A 19,602-nucleotide genomic window follows, 5' to 3' on the forward strand; every position below is an offset into this window, starting at 1 on the left:
TGGTTTTGGTGACCGGTTTGGGCACTGAAAGCACAGTCTTTAATTATTTACTCGCATGAGCCCTTGTGATGTTGCTGCAGGTCGGGGATAAAGGGGGAGAGAGTTGTTGGCTCAACTAACCTCAGATCAGTTCCTAGGGTGGCATCACAGCAGCACAGCCAGTTTGAATAATTAATGGCAGTACGGGCAGGAGTTGCATCAACATCACACCGAAACCAGGTTTTACCTCTTGACAGCACCATAAGGATTCTGAATGCATGTCCACAACACACAGAGTTTTTACAAACTGAACCCAAGGATCTCAATGTGAGCGGTATCTCACACTGAAGGCTCTTAGAGATGTGGACAAGTTTTTACATTTCATTCACAGGTTTGTCTAAAGACAAAAGTCAAGCTGAAGTGAGTCGTGTGCAATTGCTATTGTGTTGGCAAACAGGAGTTACTTTTCCATGGACCGTAGAATTGTGGAAATTGAAATTACAAAAATGTTTTCAATGAATTTGCAGCAATTGGGAAAAATAAACTGCTGCATCCCAGTTCTCGCTGGGATAAGGTTATCTTTCCAACCATATCAAAATAGATGTATTTAGCGAAGCTGCAATGGAAACACTTCATACGACACAAGATAGACAACCCACGTTACTACTGGTGGAAACGTCAAAGAAGACAGCAGGAAGGAAGATGGTTTGTTCTTGTTTTTGTTTTTTTAGGTCAATGTGCTTCAGAGTTTTCACAGTGTCACACAGTTCATAAAAAGTTGTCATCCCAACGTGTTGAATCCATAACTCTTCTGTAGAATCACCTCCAATTTCCCCCGAAATGCCGCACATGTAGCCGTTCCCAAGTAGGCGGGGCTTGTAGCTCTATCACCTAAATAACGACGTCTCCTCTGATGCCTGGTAGATGATGAGCGCCAGTGTCATGGCTGAATTCCGAACCTCTCCATGTAGCTTTTTACATATGTCACAGGTACAATTTGTAATGACTTAACTCACGAGCAAGCTAATTCACATGGGATTTCATTTTCATTCCTTACCCAATGGGACCAACAATTGTGAAATTGTATTTTTCTAACAATAGCAGAATATAGAGAAAGATTTGAGTTCATTTGCAATGGAAACACAGGTAGTGTGTGCACAAGATGTAGTTTGGCTAAATACATCTACTTGGCATAAGGCAACAGAGAATTGGTGATTATCCATCAGTCCATTTTCTGTACTCACTACATCCTGTCCCACAGTAATGACAGGATTTCAGCGAACTCTTCTCACACAACATTCTGCTCTTAGAAAGTGACCCGCTGATGACTGACATCAAAACAATGTGCGTTTACACCAGGGAAATCTCGTCAATAAAACATTTAGTAGTCTATTTAGGTGATTTCACTGTAAAAATCTAATTTAAAAAAATAAAATCAGAGCTCTGAAAACCAGACAAGAATATAAAACAAACATTTTATTGTCAAGGACTGACAGGTCTCGGTATATTTGTGGATTTGCAGCGATTTTATAGGCAAAAAGATTTATGTTCCTATATTTAGAAGATTATCAATGAAATGCAGTCAAACATAGCTTTATGGCAAGTACACTGGTAATCAATGGTAACCATGGTGAAAAATAAAAATCAGCATGTACAAAAAAGATGATAGCATCTAGACTTTTAAACGCTTTGAAGTCTGTTCTAGTATATGATCACATATTCTCTGTTTGGGAAATATCCACTGTTAATTTCTGATTGAACCAAATGAGCAGCAAATTAATCAGAAAAATTAAGTTGAGTTGCTACATACTTTAGAAAAAGATTAAATCGGTGTTCTTAGCTGCTTTCGAGAGAAATCTTTGCAGTCTGCATGATATGCAGTTGAGTCGGTGTCCTTGGAGCACCTCATTTACACTTCAGTGACGGCAGCTTTAATGCACAACGCTGCAACATGCTGCATTCGAGAGCACATCTTCCACCGGGTTCCTATGCATTTTTCAACAAGTCAATAGAGAAGCACATTCTACAGATATGCCTGGGCAAGAAGTAGGGGCCAAACATGTACTGGAATAATAAACTTCTCAGAACAAGGTGGAGAAGAAAAACTGACTCCAGAAAAATTCAGAAAGGTTTTCGAAGAATTAAGACACCAGCCATATTTCTGACAAGGAACGTATTCAACGCTGTGCGGAACGTCACACAGTATCTTTAATTTCACAAATATTTTTTTATCTTTTCTCATCCAGAACATAAAAAAGACAAATTTTCAGTGCCTTCCATGCTTTTATGACGATATCCAAGCTCGACCAATAAATGTGTCGGCGACTGTCATGGTGTGGGTTTTGCTGCTCACTGCCAAGATGCAGGTGGTTGATTAAAAACTGGGTGCAGCTGGGAGAGAAGGCGACGCAGTGAGGCTGTGTGAACAGAACTTTGTCGATATACCGCTAATGTCTAAAAAACTATTTCACAGTCGCGGTTTTTCCAGAGATGCTATTAAAATCACATGTGAATAAGTTTATTCATACGGTAAGACATTAAAAAACATGCTTCCCCATCATCCTGCAACCGCTTTTTTTTTAATATATATATAATAGCTTCTTCTTATTCTTATTCTTATTCTTCTTCATACTTAAATGACAGGTGACAAACAAGGTTTAGATGTGCATTACCGCCATCTACTGGAATGAAGTGTGGCTCCATATGCTAAATATGACAGAGATTTTGAAACTAAAAGTCAATAATCAAATAATAATAATAAGACAAAATAAACAATGTATTAACATAGTCTTCATAAGACAAAAGCCAATAAGACTCAGAAGTGGAAAGTTTATCCAAACGGTCCTGAATAATCTTTGTCAAATATTCTTTGTAGTCTTCTTTGTGGTTTTCCCCAGTAGTAGCAAAATATTTTTGATATTATTATTATTATTATTATTATTATTATTATTTTATTTAGTTATTTTTGCTTAAGACACTCATTTCAATACAGAAAAAAAATCTAGTGCAAAAACCATTTAATGGAAAAACTTGAGTTTTTTTTTCTTTTCGTTTTTAAGAATTTAGCATCTTTCAATTAAGCATATGTAATATTTTTGTAAGTTTAAGTTTCATTGTCAATGAAAACGCAGCTTAATGGAATATGAATAACAACCAAGAGAAGTTAAAAAAGGACATAAACTTTAAAACAAGAAGAGATTTGAGAAAAATAAAGTGAAAGACACACAAAGACCAGAACGTAAGAATAAAAAATGAAGAGCCTTAATCTAAAGGAATTAATGTGCAGCAGTACTAATGAACTAAAAATGAAAAGACCTGTTGAGCAATAATGCAAAGATCTAAAGAAAGTAAATAAAACAATGACATTTGTCAAGATAGAAACACAAATGAAACTCAAAACTCAACGATTGTGACGAGGAAAAACCAAAGTATTATATTTCAAAGAAACCTGAGCAAATTCTCCCAAAAATTTAATTTTGGGTACAAACTTGGAAGGGCACAGGATTGCATACTGAAGCCACTTACTAGCCATGTTTCCATAATTTTTCTTTCATTCCGATTTTGAAGGCTCACACTGGAGTGGATAACTGATTGTTCCGTATTATTTATAGAGCTCTCTGACGATGACTTTTGGACAATTCCTGATTATTCTTCTGACTCCTCTATTGCATTATGTGTTACTCATATATTATGGTTCCAATGTCACTCACTGCAACATTCTGAAATTCATAAATCCAGCCATAAACTTTATTATTAGTATATATATTTTATTTTTTTTTGCAACAGCAAGACTTTGACTTTTGCTATGAAGGTCTCTGCTTTTGTGAAGGTCTGTTTTCACCAATAATGCCCCTCTGTGCAATACTTTGGTAATGAGAAGCATTTTAATTGGCCATTGGTTAATATTAAATCAGCTGATATTGATTTGCAAACAGCAGCAGAAATGCTTTGTAAATACTGACAGATTCCACCTGGTTCCTTGCCTTCCTGCTCATCCTTTGCTTCCTGCGTTCAAAAGATTCTGCATTGCAAAGCGACGCTCCTTCCTGATCCCCCCCCCTCCTCCTCCCTCTGCTCCTGCAAACTAGCCAACAGCAATTAGCAAACACCTGGTGGAACTGCGCCTCAGCTGACCTTTTTGTGTGAGCCACTTCTCGCATGACATTGTGTGAGAAGTAAAATGTTGGTAAAAATGTTGATAACTTTCTGAAGACGGAGTTTCATAAAGAGCATTTAATTTTAAAGAGACAGGGACCCAATTTCATGGCTTACAAAGTTACAAAATCAATTTTCTTTTATGACAAGTTTCATACTGTTCCTTGACTATGCTACTAAATGGCACTACTTTCATAGAAAACATACAGTTCTGCCTCTTTAAATTAATTTATGATGTGCTTCACCACAGGAACATGAAGCAGTTATGTTTTATGTAGTTATTTTAAGTCATGAAATAATTGTATGTGGATTTTAAAATGAAAGATTTTACATTTCTAAAAACAAATAACACATTGTCATAATTATTTGATAGGTTGACATTTAGAATAATTTGGCACTTTTTATTCTCGCTGGGCATAACTTCTGTCTCGAATGGACAGTCGGGCACACTGTGGACATTTTGCCATTTAGCACAGTTGGAGCACACAAACAACATGCAGAGAGACCCTGGGCAGGATTCAGCCTGGAGTCTTCTTACTCAGGTGAGACAAACAGAAAACTTCATCTGACTTCTTCACTGCACTCTCTTTTTAATGCCTGCAGCTCTGACTACATCAAAACTAACCAAAGACGTTAGGGAACAAAAAAAAAGCTGCATAAATCCATTGATTTGGTATCATTCATCACACACACACACGCACACACACACCAACACACACAATATGTGCGCTAGCTACGTTGCACCCTTCATGACCCCTGTTGTTCAGCATGCGTGTAATTGCACCTTCCGAACGAGAGCTGATGTTTAAATATTTCATAACTCTGTGGGAATGTGTGTGTGCTCGAATCCGTGGCAGTGTGTGAATGAGACGGAAGGTAGGACTGGAAGAGTGAAGAGCCTGTGGAAAGACTGAGTGTACCCTGATTTAACCCAGCTAGCAGAACTAGAGGGAAACTTTAAGTGAAAAGTTAATTTAATCCATCCATCCATCCATCCATCCATCCATCCATCCATCCATCCATCCATCCATCCATCCATCCATCCATCCATCCATCCATCCATCCATCCATCCACGAACAAACATATAGTCTCTCATATGGACAGATTTGCAATGGGGTTTTCTGGGGCAGCCCTCCTCTATCATCCCCCCTTCTCTGCTCCTTCAGACTAGCCAGCAGTAGTTAGCAAACACCTGGAGGAACTAACCATAACCATATGACCTAATTCTTAGTCTAGTGCTCTGGCAAGCACTTATTAGAGGAATGTTGTGATGACTTCCTGAATGCAGAGTTTATGTTCATAAGGTCAAGCAGTGCTTTTATGCGGTCAATGGAAACGCAGCTATTGCCAACACCTTCAAATGGGTGACTGGTGGCAGTGGAAGCAGCATCGATCGGTGTGACACAAACAGCTGGATTTGCTTTCTGTGGTCATTCAGGCTCAATCACGACAAAGACGAGGTGCAGATCCTGCGGAGTGAAGCCCACCCATTGGTTCCCAGAGATCAGTCGGTCTCCGTGTTGCGAGGACAGCAGCCGGTGTCAGGTGTCGCAGCCCTGTGGCTCGGCGAGACTAAATCATGAGGCGTGAAACACGCACATTAATCCTCATAACGTCCAATTGGCCATGAAACTCTCATGCGGAACAAAGCTCCGTCCGGCCAGCTAACAAGCTCGACTCCCGCGCTCCAAGGTTCGCCTCTCCTTGAACCGTCTCTCCGCTCCGAGGAACGCTCACCCACACCTCTCATCTGCAAACACGCCGTCAGAATATTGCCGACGGCACCCATCATCGAGGCCTATTAAATATTTACTGGATATTTTCTTCAGGGTCATGGAGTAATGTGAAGAATCTGACTAACGTTTGGGGCCCTTATTGCTCACATTCTGGATAACGTTCAGCTTTTGAAGAACCCCACTTTTTTCAGAGGTGTGGGGAGGACAATGTTCACTTACTATGAATATGCAAGCCTGGATGCCGCTTGCAGGGGATTCTGGGAGACACACTCCAGAACGAAACGCCTTCCAAATGCTAATGTCGTGAGTGGCAAAGAGCTCAGAGGAGGCCATGCTTTTTTTTTTTTTGCTGCAGCGGCTCCTGAATTATGAAAAGACCTTCCCTCAGACATCAGTACCGGCCCCTGCCCTGTCTGTTAAGAAATCGTCTTCTTTCCTGACCTTTGACACCATTTAAGATGCAGACTTTAAAATTCTTTCAGCTTTTTATTTGTTGTTTGTTTTATTATACTTTATCTCAGCTAATTCAGTCATTGTTTGGTTTATTTTTAAGTCGTTTTGTTTTATTACTTGTTTAATGTCATGTCATGTGACTGCTGTTTCATTATTTTAAGTCTTGTGGACAGTCAGAGTGCTTTATAAACGGATCTGGCATTGGTATTGCAACGTTCCTTCACATTTCCTAACAAGATGCGAAATTCTTTTCTTTCGCGAAAAATACGTTTTGCTTCCAGCGGTATCTTTGGAACTCATCAGTACTTCATTGTCAAAGGATGCAAAAGGTTTTGCGAGGTAATGCAAAAGGGGGGTGGAGGGAATCCTCCATGTCCCTCAGGGGCCTCCGTAAGTTTGTGTTTACTGCAAACTGTTAATAAGGCGCCATTTTACTGAAGCCGTTGTACTTAGGAGGTTTATACTAGTACTACATGGATCATTCACGTAACAAAAGACAAATTCTGCTCCATTTCTTGAACTTCATTTTTGCAACTCAGAGAAAATTGTTCTTTTTGAGAAATAAGAAGCCCTTTTATTTTGAGACCCGTGTGCTTTACTTATCCAGGCTTCACACAAGTGAATTAATTTGCCAGTGGAACTAGAACTTTCACTTTTGTCAGCTTCTCATTGATGCTGCAAAACACTGATCTTTTCTCATCACTCTTTGCCAATCCTACCTGCGACGGCAACTCCGAAAGCCCTACGGAGGCCAGGGATGATGAGGCGTTGAACTATTTTGAGAGAGCAGTAGTGGTGGGAGGATTCGTGCTGCCAGTAACCGCTGGGAGTCGAGACTCCAGGGGCAGAGGGACGCTTAAAATTAGCACCGAGCGTTAAAGCCGGAAAATGAGGCTGGGCTCAAAACTCGGCCTCTTCAATATTTCACATCCTGCACGGTCTGAAAGGTGTGACCGTCTATTAGGGAGCGCACGGGCCCGGTGTGCTCCTCCTTTCTCGCTGCGGTCACACTCTGTCGTCCCGGATTAAAATCAGCGCGGTTGATAACTTACCCCGTCTGGGGAATTGAATGCCTCTGTTCCTCGTCACCACTGGTGCATGAAGAAGCACGCGTGTTCCGGACGAGTTTACACGAATGTTTTCATGTTCGGGCATTCATGCAGAGAGCCTCATAACACCCAGCAGACTGTAGTGGACGGCCTCATACTGAATACACCGGTTTTAAACGATTAAAGTTCACCCAGCTTAGTATTTCTTTAGATTTTGAGGTCAGTCTGGAAAGTGTTGACTGGCCGCCATTGGTTTAGTAAGATCTGTTCAGTGGGATTCTGTTTCACTTTTCAAGTTTATGTTTGGAAAAAAAAAATCATTTAAATCATTTTACTTTCAACTAGACTTCATTGCTTCTTGGTCTACCATCACAATCTGACGAAACACACCGGAGTTTGTAAACTGAAATCGACAAAATGAGAGAAGAACGTATTTCATGTCAGATTTATTTATTTATTATTTGGGCATCTTAAATATTGAAGCCAAAAAGAGGGGCTTGAACTAATTTGCGAGCCCTGCTGTCATCTTTTCTCCAGCGCTCGCCCATTTGCCTGCTGCTATCAGGTTGAAATCTGATTAGCAAAGTGCAGAGCCGAGCTATATGCATATTTAATTCTCCGAGAAATCACCCTGACCTACAATGAACCTTCAAGGATGAGGAGTTAATCAGAGAAGGTCCCGTCTCCGGCTGCATTAAGCTCTCCCTGAAGACGTTCAGGTGGTGGTTCTCTAAAAGGTAAAACTTCTAGTTTTACCTTTAGAACATTTGTCTAAAAGGAGAAAATCTGACGTCTTAAAGGGACGGTACTGTTTGAAGTCGACTATTTTGAGATATACGTCATGTTGTAACGGTTATAATGTTAATCCCTCATCAAAAACATACTTGGTGTGTGTTTTTAGTCTTTCAGGTCGTGTTAGAGATATCCCTTAATCTCCATGGCAACCACTCCGCTGTGCAAAACGCCTGGGCGGACTTTTTCCCACCTTTGAGGACGAAGCTAATCCTCAAAGCTGAAGTTTCCAATCCGCCACGTTTCTGAGCGCTACGTTTCCCTCACAGCTCCTTCAGACTAGCCAGCAGCAATTAGCAAACACCTGGTGGAACATCTGCTGAGATTGTTATAGGAGCTACGTCTCAGTGCAACCCTCGTAAAAACATCATAAGAAGGTTTATAGAGGAGCAATGTAATGATGATTTCCTGAAGGTGGATTTCAGAAAGAGCATTAGCCAGAAAGAGCAGGAACTTCTTAAAGTGAAAGGATCCAAAAATCAAGGCATTAAATCACAAAGTCAAAATTCTTTCGAGTCATATTTGATATACACACCAACTGAAGGTAACAGTCATTTGATTGTGCTACAAAATGGCAGTATGTGTCTGAAAAATACATAATACTGCTCCTTTAACCCAGCTAGTTCTATTGTCTGAAATCAAATTGAACTCAAATTTTAAAACAACACTTGGTCAATTTTTAACATTTTTTTTGCCTTTTAATTCCCCTTTTGGAAATAGTTTGGGAGATAAAAATTTAAACCAATACAAGTTTATCCAGGATGTTTTGAATCTATGAGTTTACACCTACTAATGTGAGGCCAACAATTGTTCATTCTGCTCTCCACAGTGCAACGTCTTGTTATTGCCAGTCAGTCATCTTCATGGTGTTGTTATGAAGTCCTTTGGTGAAAATATTTGTTGAGGGTTAAATAACTGTCTCTCCCAGGAAAATGTCACGCTCCATGCATCTTTACGTATTTCCTGCTCAGATATGTCTAAAGTTACAAAAGTCATGTAATGACTGCTTTGTGCCGTTTGCCAATCTGCAGTCAGGAGTGACTTTAAGCAGAATTGTGGTGGCTTTCCTCTCTGAATGAAACAATTTCAATGTGTCTTTATCTCTTTTCCGCTTTTCCCTCTGGGGGTTGTGTCAAGGCGAATCATCTGTCTCCATTTAGTAGTAATAAAGTCTCAACGTGTAACAACCAATTACGCGCATACGAACGCTGCATTTAAAGCAGCAGCTGAAGAACCCGACACCTGACCACGGAACAACCGCAATGCTTCAGCCGAGCCTGAAACCAGCAACCTGCAGCGTCTCTCTGCCGCTGGTTTTGTTTCAGGATGGGAGCGTCTTTTATTTTTGCTCTTTCACGTCACAGTTCAGGTGGCTTTTTAATGTTTAGGTGAGTGGAATTCCTCCATGCCTTCGTGTTTGTTGTCACTTCACTCAATGGCTTGAAGGGTATAAATATTTTCAATTCGGGGAACGGTATTAAAAGTTCTTCAGGGGTTGGGGAAAATAGGAGGACTTTCCTTTCCACTCAAAAACTTTTATGTCAAAATAACGCACATGAACCAAATTAATAACTGGCTCCCAGCTGGAGGTAATTTACTCCTATTGTTCATTAGCATTCAGAGCAGGCTGCTGTGCTCCAGTCACAGCTGGTGGCTCAGGTGGGTGTTGGTCTGAAGCAGCTTTGGTTTGGCTCTTGCGTCTTCCTCCTTGAGTGAGTGGACAGAGCAGCCAGCAGGACTCGATGTGCCGCTGCTGCCTTTCAGAGATGCGAGCTGCTCCACGGTGTCACCAACACCGAGAGGTTGTTTCCCCTCAGGCTTTTCTCTTCTCTACTGCTTCTGCCAAACCACAATGTCAGCTCCGACCCCGTCCACCCATTTCCCCAAAACTACGGTGCCTGGACGCCCCCTGCTGGTTATCTCCACACCCTGTTTTTTTTTTTAAAGCAAATGAGCCACTTTTTTTTTCCTTGGAGGAAGTTCCTAAGTCTTCTCTTCTCACTCATGTAAACACTGTATGTTTTGTTATTTAACTAAACATTTTAGTCAAGTAATGGAACCAGATCAACCGAGCATCACATAAACTGTTCCTACACTTTAAATTCACTACACACGGTTTAACTTACTTTAAGTCTGAAACGTGACGATAAAAGCATCATGTCCCCCCTTCCCCCCCCCAAAAAAAACATAAAAACAAAAGGAAACAAAAACTCTGATAAGTAATGAGAAATGTTCTAGGGGGAAAAAACAACAACATGCGGAGCTTCGAAACACATTATTTTGGACATTTTCAGCCACCGTCGGAAAACTTTCGGATGGAGTCAAAAAATTTTCGACTTTTGAACTGAAATATTTAGCAATTAAAGCTGCTGATGTAACTTTTAAAAAAGCATATTTATTTTCATATAAACATACATGTGAAAAAAAACCTAACTTTTTTTTCAGTTTTGAAATGAGTGAAGTTTATTTTTGCTAACATAATGTGCATAACAACTCTACCAGATAAGAAATTGGTTTTCTGCAGGTCTTCCTCTCAATGACTGCGTTATTTGAAAGTAAAGTGAAACAGAAAAGGTTTCAAAGACTTGCCTTTCAGTCTGCAGGAATATGGAAGGTGTAACGTGACAAGACTTGAATATGTAATCACCCTTCTGAGAGAGACTTGCGACCGGGCAAAGATCGCGGTGTTCACATCCAGCAGCTCTGCTCTCTGCTTCGGGATTATTCATCACTCCGACTGAAAAAGCAAAGAGAGCAGGACTGAATAGGTGGAGCACCTGGAAGAATATATAGGGAAGCGGGGAGAAATGCTGAAAGGAAAGGAGAAAAAGAACACAGAGGGCCAACAATGTGCATGGAACATTCAGAACATCGTTTCTTTCTTTCTTTTCTTTTTATGTATCATGCATGGACAAAAAAGATGCTGCAGCCAGAATCCAAAATAATTTAGTTTTTTAGTTTTGCAGGAATGGTTTGAAATACTCCCTGTTTCTTTAGGGCAGCACTGACAGAAAAAAAGTGAAACCACACCAGAGGAGATGTTAAACTTCACAATACTCCAAAGATTGACCATTCATAAACTAATTTCATACCAAGAAAGGAAGCAAACCAAAAGCTATCTTTCTTTGCCAAAAGTCCTATGACCCCACTTTTGTTATGTATATATTTTCATTTATTAGCATGTACAGCGCTCAGCAAAACCTTGAGAATTGCCTTGAGTGTGGTGCCTGAGTTGAATATAAATTAGCAAACAAAACAGTTAGAAATGGTATCATATCTTGGGCAAAAAAAAAAAAAAAAAAAAAAAAAAAAAAAATGCTGACAAGAAGAACTATGACAAAAAAAGGGGGAAAGTCTCCAAGGCAACAAACACAGTCACAGGAGAAAAAAGCTGAGTGTAAATACAATATATTAATATAAATGTAGCTTCAGATGTAACTCGTTTTCAAAGGTTTTCACACTGTTAAATTTTTTTTTAAATCCTTCACAAACTTGACAATTTATCATAACAAATCAACGAGTCAGAATATTGCAGGTTATTTTCTAAAAATGAAAAAAATAAATAAATAAAAGAAACGTGGATTCAGCCTTACCTGAAGTAATACTTTTTGAAGGCACCACTTTGTTGCATTTATGAATGCTTTTAGGGTATTTGTTTTTGATATTCTACACATTTAGATCAAGTTGTTTTTTTGTAGATTCAGATTGGATGGAGAGAAACTCGCTTGACACCTTGTGGAGGTTGGGAGCAGAAACCTGTGGGGGCCAACCGGGTCCATGACTGGGGGAGGATCAGGCTGATAGGGGACATCTTGGGCTGCCGCTAATTATTCCCTGGACAGTAACGTTTAATAAATGCCTCTGAAGGGATGGAAAATTATTCTGGTTGTCGTGTCCTTCCTATTTTTTGTTGCGGCCCCCTGAGCCGCAACAAATGTAAAATAAAAAAATTATCAGTTCAAATCCATTGCATATTGTAATCGCCAATGGTGTCACACTGAACGAAGCACTTAATTGTTCTGTTGTTGAAACAATACAACATTTTTATGAGCAAAGTTATATCTGACATTTCTTTCTTCTCATTTTGACACACAAACACATAAATGGTGAGATGAAAAGTTAATTATTGATAGCCATGTTTAAAAATGAAGATTATTGTAAAAGATTATTCTAAAATAAATTGTGTTTAGGTAAAAAAAAAAATGTAACACTTCCATATTATTGCACCATTATGATGCAATATTTCCAACAGAAATTTTTCCAGCTGACGTCATCACGCCTACCAAAGAAGGCTTCACTGAAGTGGAAAATCAAATTATAATTTTATAAAACACAAAATGCTATTTTATAATTTATAAAACTTTGAAAATCTGTCCTTGGTCACATGTGGAGCCTTGACCTTTGACTCAAACTCAACCACACTTGACTAAGACGTCAGAATCTTACCTACTTCCCATTGGTCAACTGAGAGCGAGTCCTTCTTCGTACTCGAATTTGATTGGTTCAAGCCACCTCGGTGACGGAATCAAGCTTACGCAAGTCGTCAGCGTGTGTTTCTGTGCATTCGGAAAATGGCGAGCTGGTGTGTCCGAGCGGTGAGGCAGAGCTACTCTGTGTTAGTGTCCCCGACGCTGAAGAGGTGAGCTGCGTTTTTATTATGTAGCTGAGACTTAGGAAGACCCGCAGGGCTCGGTTTGACCTAAAGTTCCGCCGCTGGCAGCAGCTCAGAGCTCATGGTGGGAACCGGTTAGCACGGTCAGCTTGCCCTGCCTTCTTCAGACTTCTTTCTTGACCTTTACAGGAATACTAACTAACGCAGGAGATATTTATTTTTGCTATATATGCGGACATGCTGCCACTTTAAAGACTGACTGCCGTATTATCGCTGACATTGTTGGCGAAGGGGAATGGGGATGACATAATGAGGTGAAGCTATTTAAAGTGTGTCTGGTACACGCTCCATCATGGTGCTTCTGTTTTTCTTAGCTTTACGTGGTGTGCTTGTAATTCGGTTTCACGCTGCCTTCATTATCCAGCCAGTTAGGAGTTTATGAATGAAGCCAGGCGTCATGTCACGACGCAATCTGATTGGCTGTTGAGAGATGATGACATAAATTGTCTAGTACTGCAGAGGCGGCGAGGTTACTTACGTAACTGATTTGTCGGTGTGTTTAGTCTGTATTAAGCTGCCTTGATGGAATCTAAAGGTAAGTGATGTAATTGTTGTGTCTTCCGTTGCAGGGCACCTGTGAGGTTGCTGTGCACTGCCACCCAGCAGAAGAATGGCCCCAGCTCCGAGGAGGAGGCTGAGAAATCGGAGCAGAGCCCAGCAGAAAAGGTCCTTACCGAGGAGAAGGTCCAGCTGGAGGAGCAGCTGAAGGAGATGACGGTAAGAGTCAGCATGCTCATCTACCTATGTGTTTGTCCTGATGGGCAGATGAGGCGAGCTCCGCTTCTTTGCCAGCTGCGTTTCCATTACAAATTTACACAAAACCTTGTTGATATTTTACGAATGTGAATTGCTGTGTTTCCATTGAATAAGAAACTGAAATGAAATCCAGTCGTGAACATGTTTGTTCAGTAATAAGTAATTTAAAAACATGCTTCGCCATCATCCTCCTACCACTTCCTGTCGTCTTTTCTTTGTCTTTTCTGCCAGTAGTAGCAGCTGGTTGTTCTCGTTTTGATTCAGTCGAAAACCCATCTCATTCAGGTGCAATTAAAAACAAAAAACAAAGATTTTTCTTTCTCTTGACATTGGCGTTGTTTAATTGGGCGGCTTTTTGTGACTGATTTGGGTAACTTTATGATCAGTGAAAAGCAGCTCCTGTCAAAAGAAACGCGTCAGAGCTGAAAAAAGTGCAAATATGTTATTTGTGTTGAATGTATTATTGACCGCTTATTACCTTTTTTGTATATTCAAAGAACACATTCTCTATTTAGCCTATTTTTGGTTATCTGCAGTGGGTTATGGCTCATTGCGACCACCGTAGATAATAGACAAGGAAAAAAAATGTAATAATTTTCTGCCATATATCTACCGGTAGATTAAATTCACACATTTCCAAGAAAACTATCAGGGTTCTGAGATGTCACGAAGTTGTAAACCCTTCAAAGAAAGAAATTACAATTTATAATCCATAATTTCCCAGTGGTAATTTTACTGATGTTGCCACTAGAATGCATGGCAGATGTCATTATGATAAACAAGAATATCCAGATGCACTTCACCTAAATTTAGTATCTTCGGTCACTTTTTGTAGCAAAAATTCAAATTTATTTTCCTTAAAAATTGCTGAAAATACATTGTTAGAAAATGTCCTATCTGTAGTGTTATACGTTTATTCCTTCAATCATGAAATTTCCTTTTCTTTTTGATAGCAGAGAATATCCAAGTTTTTTTTTTTTTTTTTTCTTGAAATCCGAAACTTCCAGAGAGGTTTTTTGCTTGTTTGTTTTTGGTAGAAATTTACTCCCCTGCAGCCAATTGTTCTTTGCCCCCTTTGTATCATTTGCAGGAAAAGTATAAGAGAGCTCTAGCAGATACAGAAAACCTGAGGACCAGGAGTCAACGGATGGTGGAGGACGCCAAGTTATACGGTAAAAACATTTTTTGATCAAAGCTGTTTGAAAAACTCTGGTTTATGGTGTGTTGCAAAGTGGGGGGCCTCCAGAGGGCGCTGTAGGGGTCTCAGAATGTTGGAGAGATAAGAAAAAACATTCAAAAACAAACAAAAAAAAACCCTCCGAAATGTGTGAATCTCAAATTTTTTAATACCAAATTTTTTATTAAACTTGTATTAATTAAAAAAAAAGTATGATTTAAATGTTTTCTCATTGCCAGTCAAATTCATCACACTGCTTTGCTCCTCAAGTTGTAAAGAAATTAAAACGTTGATGAGAAAAAGGACCAAAGAAACCGACAAACAAATAAAATAAAAATTGTTGGCATAAAATCACATTTAATGTGACTAATATAAAATCACATATTTTAGTATAATCAAAAGACGGGATGGTGACAAAAATTTTATTTGAAAACTAAATCTTCCGTCATTTAGAATCTGACGGTACGGGATGAATGTAATAATTATGGAATACTAAATAAAAATATTCTAAAAATGTTGTTTCTTTACATATTTTGCAGCTTTTTCTGTTGCCTTGGAAATGGGGTCGGGGGATTATGGAAGAGTTTGGGAACCCCTGAAATAAAGCCAGATATATATTTTTGCAGTTACCAATATGAACCACTAGATGTCACAAATGAACAACAAAAGCTCTTGTTGTTTCTGAAGTGGCCAGATTGGTTTAGAATGTGTTGCATAGTTCTAATATTACACTTAAGGGCCTTTTATTGTCCAATACATGGTCAGGTTTCTATAATTCAAGCTTTTAAAAGAGTAAATAGACATATTTTAAAGCCAGGAGCTGTTCAAACCTCCTCCATTCTCTCCAGGCATTCAGGGTTTCTGTAAGGACCTCCTGGAGGTGGCTGACATCCTGGAGAAGGCCACGGAGAGCGTCCCGAAAGAGGAGGTGACAAGTCAGAACCCTCACCTGAAGAACCTGTACGACGGCCTGGTGATGACAGAGGTCCAGATCCAGAAGGTCTTCACCAAGCACGGCCTGCTCAAGCTCAACCCTGAGGGCCAGAAGTTCGACCCCTACGAGCACGAGGCGCTCTTCCACGCCCCTGTGGAGGGCAAGGAGCCCGGGACCGTCGCCGTGGTGACCAAAGTGGGCTATAAGCTGCACGGTCGAACCCTGAGGCCGGCATTGGTGGGCGTGGCCAAGGCTTCCTAGGACCGATTGGCGTAACGAAGCAGGGCAGCATTGCCAGTGGAAGACGACGCACTTGGCGGACCGCCCAAAGCAACGCGGTCATTTCCCACAAAAACTGTCTTCACACTGAGACTGGACCAGCAACACAAACTCTGGGGACAGCGTCCAGCAGTTTTAAACCTCTTCCAGTAGACGGGCCTGTACAGTAAATAAGTTGTCATCATCGTTGTGGTTTGCGTTCTTTCAGGATCTGTTAGAAACACAAAGTTACAAGAAGCTTTCACAGTGTAGAGCAGGCCAACATCATTAAACCTGAGGTTTTAAATAAAGGCATGTTGGGTCTGAGTTTATACCTGAGGGGTAGAACCCATTCTGCTGCTGGTGTCATTCCAAACTTCTGTTTTAATCGTTTGTCTTTTAGTGTTAGAAGTTTGAACTGCATCCTTGAATTAAAGCAAAAGAGATGTGACGGAAACGGGTTGTAGATCCCTGTGCAGTTTCAGTAAAATCAAAACATTTGGCAACTTAATAAACCAGCTTCAGGCAGGGATGCAACATAGCTCATTTCATAGTAATAATAATATTGATCCATACCTGCAGTCGTGGGCACACTTACGCTAATGTGCTAAAAGCATCGCTACTTCTTATTTAGGACTTTTGCAAACTTTGAAAACTTAGTTCCCTTAGCTCAATTTCTCTGAATAACTTCTAAAGTGTAATAGGCAAACTGTCAGATGAAAGTTAAACATCTCTGACGTTTTGGCTATTTACTGATAAAAAAAAATCCAAGTCAGTCTCTTATTTTGAAGGGAGCAAAAACTGTTTAGGTAGTGATTCTGTTTCCTCAGCTCACCTCTTGATTTTATTTATTTTTTAAATCCCCAAAAAGCATTATTTCAAGTAAACATACAAGAACAAAATAAAACACATTACAGAACAACACATAGCAATAAATAAAATATCTAGAGCGCTATAGGAAGTGAATGATGTCAAAATTAAATTGGCGTTTGAGTGTTGGTTCTCCTTTAGAGACAGATATTTGAATTGAAATTTGTGGAGTAGATTTAGCTTCTGCTAAATAAGGTGTAGCGCTGTTTATGATTAGTGCTTTAGTTATCAGTGCCCACCACTATATCAGCATGTAGGATTGATCTGACCTTCACCAATATATCTGTATTGGATTAAAGTAACTGAAATGTGACTTCTTTTTATTTATTTTGACTTCAAGAGCCTGAGCCTCAGTACACAAGTGGAAAGGAGCAACAGTAGAAGCTGTGATTCATACAAGAGCACTGCAGTTCAGTTCAGCGCATGGTCTGTAGATCTACTACAGGAGAGGACTGGAACAAACACAGGAAGAGAATTAGATAATATCTAGGTAAAATCTATAATGCATGGCTGGCATCGGTATTTAAACCATATCAGCATCATTAAGAAAATGTTCAAAGTTTGAAAGATTGAATGTTTTGGAAAATAAAAAACAATGCAACTAGATGAAGTCTCCATTGGGAGAGTTTCTTGTTCCTGGTCAGTCGGTCAGGCTCTGCCCTCTTGAGTGGCTTTTGTACGCCTGATTCCACTTTGAGCCACACACACAGACATATGGAGGCATAATCATGCCAAGCCCAAACAGAACTCTGCTTTTGATCCTGGTTGTTTCCACACTACAAATAAAACTAGGACATACACTACAAATGAGAAGGAAAGGACATGGTTAGTTTAGCCTCAGCGAAAAAGAAAAGAAAGATAAGGTGTACATTCCCCTGCACTATAACTTCATTATGTATTTCAATACTTTGAGTCAAGTGTATTTAAACAGAACATTTAAGCAACAAAGCACTTCAAACTGCTTTATACCATAAAAGCTTGTACCAATTATGAAACATTACATATTGTGAAATGCTCTCATCCAAATTGCTAAGTAAATACACAAATATCGTTCATCAAGTATGTTGATAAATATTCCAGTTATTGTGAATTAATTTGGTTTTGTTCGCGGTAACGTCATCATCTCTCAGTGAGATATACCGATATACCGAGTTCCGTTTTCAGGAACAAACTGAATACTTTGCACTCTTCAAACCTGAGAAGTAATCATGCCAAGCAGACAGAGTTCACAGAGACCCAGACCGTCAGCCTGGAAGCCCTGATGCCTGCGGTCGACCCGTTTTTCAGAAACCTCAAGCTGAAGGAGAGCCAGGGACTGGCAAATGGAAACCCAGAACCCAGCACCACCTGTGCTCTGCAGGAGACTATTGGAGACATTTTGGAGCTGTTTACATGCAACGTTCTGCTTAGTCTCCACAAGGAAAGTTGCACCGTGAAGGACTTGAAGGCGGCTGTGGGCAACAAAGTTCCCGAAACCTTCGCTGAAGCCCTGGAGATCGACGAAGACATCAATACCGAGCACACACAGAATTTAAACAGGCTGATTGTGCAATATCTGCTGGCTAGTGCTGTGCTTATACACAGTTTATACACAGTTAAACTGTTTATAAAATGTGTTAAACTCTGTTTACATTTACATTTATAAGTATAACTGGCTGCAATTCAGTGCAATTTGATATAAAAAGCGAGAAGAAAAGGGAAAACTAAAGGATAAACCATAAAAGCACAAAATGAACATAAGCAGAAATCATGTCTGTCAAGCGAAGACATTTCAATTCTTAAATCAATACGTTGCTATTAAAATTGCGGCACTAAACGAGCAAAGTGAAAATGTCTAATGTACGGTGAGTTCAATTAATTTTACAAGTTTAACAATAAAATTGCACAAATGTTTGGAGTTTCTCGAAGTATTTTGGGGGCGATTTACAGTGACCAACTGACCTGACCTGCATGTTTTAGGAGATGTGGGGGGAACCGGAGCACCCAGAGAAAACCCACGCAAACACAGGGAGACCATGCAAACTCCACACAGATGGTCTCTGTGAAGACGCAGCGCTAACCGCTGCGCCACCGTGCTGCCCACGTTTTTCCGTCTGTCTCTAAATATCGATAGCTGGAACATTAAATGTTTTCTTAGCTGTCTTTACTCTTTTTATTTTTTATTTTTTTATTTCTTCAATCCAAATATATTGTTCACCGTTTTCCAAAATGTTGATTTATTTTTCTTTCCATTCTTTAATCCTTTTATGTCAATATCTTCAAGGTCTTCCCGGCTGGTTTCTTCAATCATGTCCGTTTCTGGTTTCTTCAATGGCTGTTCTAGTGGTTCTTCTGGACCACTAGAAAAGCCTGGAGAGGTTTCTTCCGGGAGTTTCTCCACGGAAGAAACCTCTCCACGCACCTCTTCAACCGGGTCGTCTTCAGTCTTCTGTTCTTCATCGTTAGAAACTGAGGTTGGTCCTTCGCTGTTATCGTTGCTATCACTCATCGTGTCGGGCAGCAGCTGCTCCTCTTCAGATGTTTGGAAGTCATGTTTCCTGTTGTTCTGATGGTTTTGGTCTGCTTGCCGTTTCAGTTCAGTCACATAGTTGTCACAGTGAATGCTGACTTTCTCCAACTCAATTTGTGCACTACATAATTTCTCATGCAGGAATCAAATTTCTTGCCTTGTTTCTCTTAGTACGGCATTTTCTGCTCTAAGATTCTCAAAAAGTTCCTTCTCCTCCTTCAATTTTGAAATTTTCTCTCCTCAATCTGGAGAGTTAATTTT

The 19,602-nt window shown here is 40.0% G+C and overlaps 1 protein-coding gene across 1 annotated transcript; it reads left to right on the forward strand.

Annotated features, from left to right (window-relative positions):
* The first annotated feature begins 12,691 nt into the window (after positions 1 to 12,691).
* Positions 12,692 to 17,438, forward strand: grpel1 (GrpE-like 1, mitochondrial). The gene is made up of 4 exons (XM_055058517.1): positions 12,692 to 12,804; positions 13,407 to 13,554; positions 14,684 to 14,765; positions 15,619 to 17,438. The coding sequence occupies exons 1-4, from the start codon at positions 12,737 to 12,739 to the stop codon at positions 15,963 to 15,965; spliced, it is 645 nt and encodes a 214-aa protein (XP_054914492.1). The 5' UTR covers positions 12,692 to 12,736; the 3' UTR covers positions 15,966 to 17,438.
* The last annotated feature ends 2,164 nt before the right edge of the window (positions 17,439 to 19,602 follow it).

This window comes from Poeciliopsis prolifica, unplaced genomic scaffold, assembly GCF_027474105.1.
Source record: "Poeciliopsis prolifica strain line A6 unplaced genomic scaffold, Auburn_PproV2 SCAFFOLD051, whole genome shotgun sequence".
In the NCBI taxonomy this organism is placed as follows: Eukaryota; Metazoa; Chordata; class Actinopteri; order Cyprinodontiformes; family Poeciliidae; genus Poeciliopsis; species Poeciliopsis prolifica.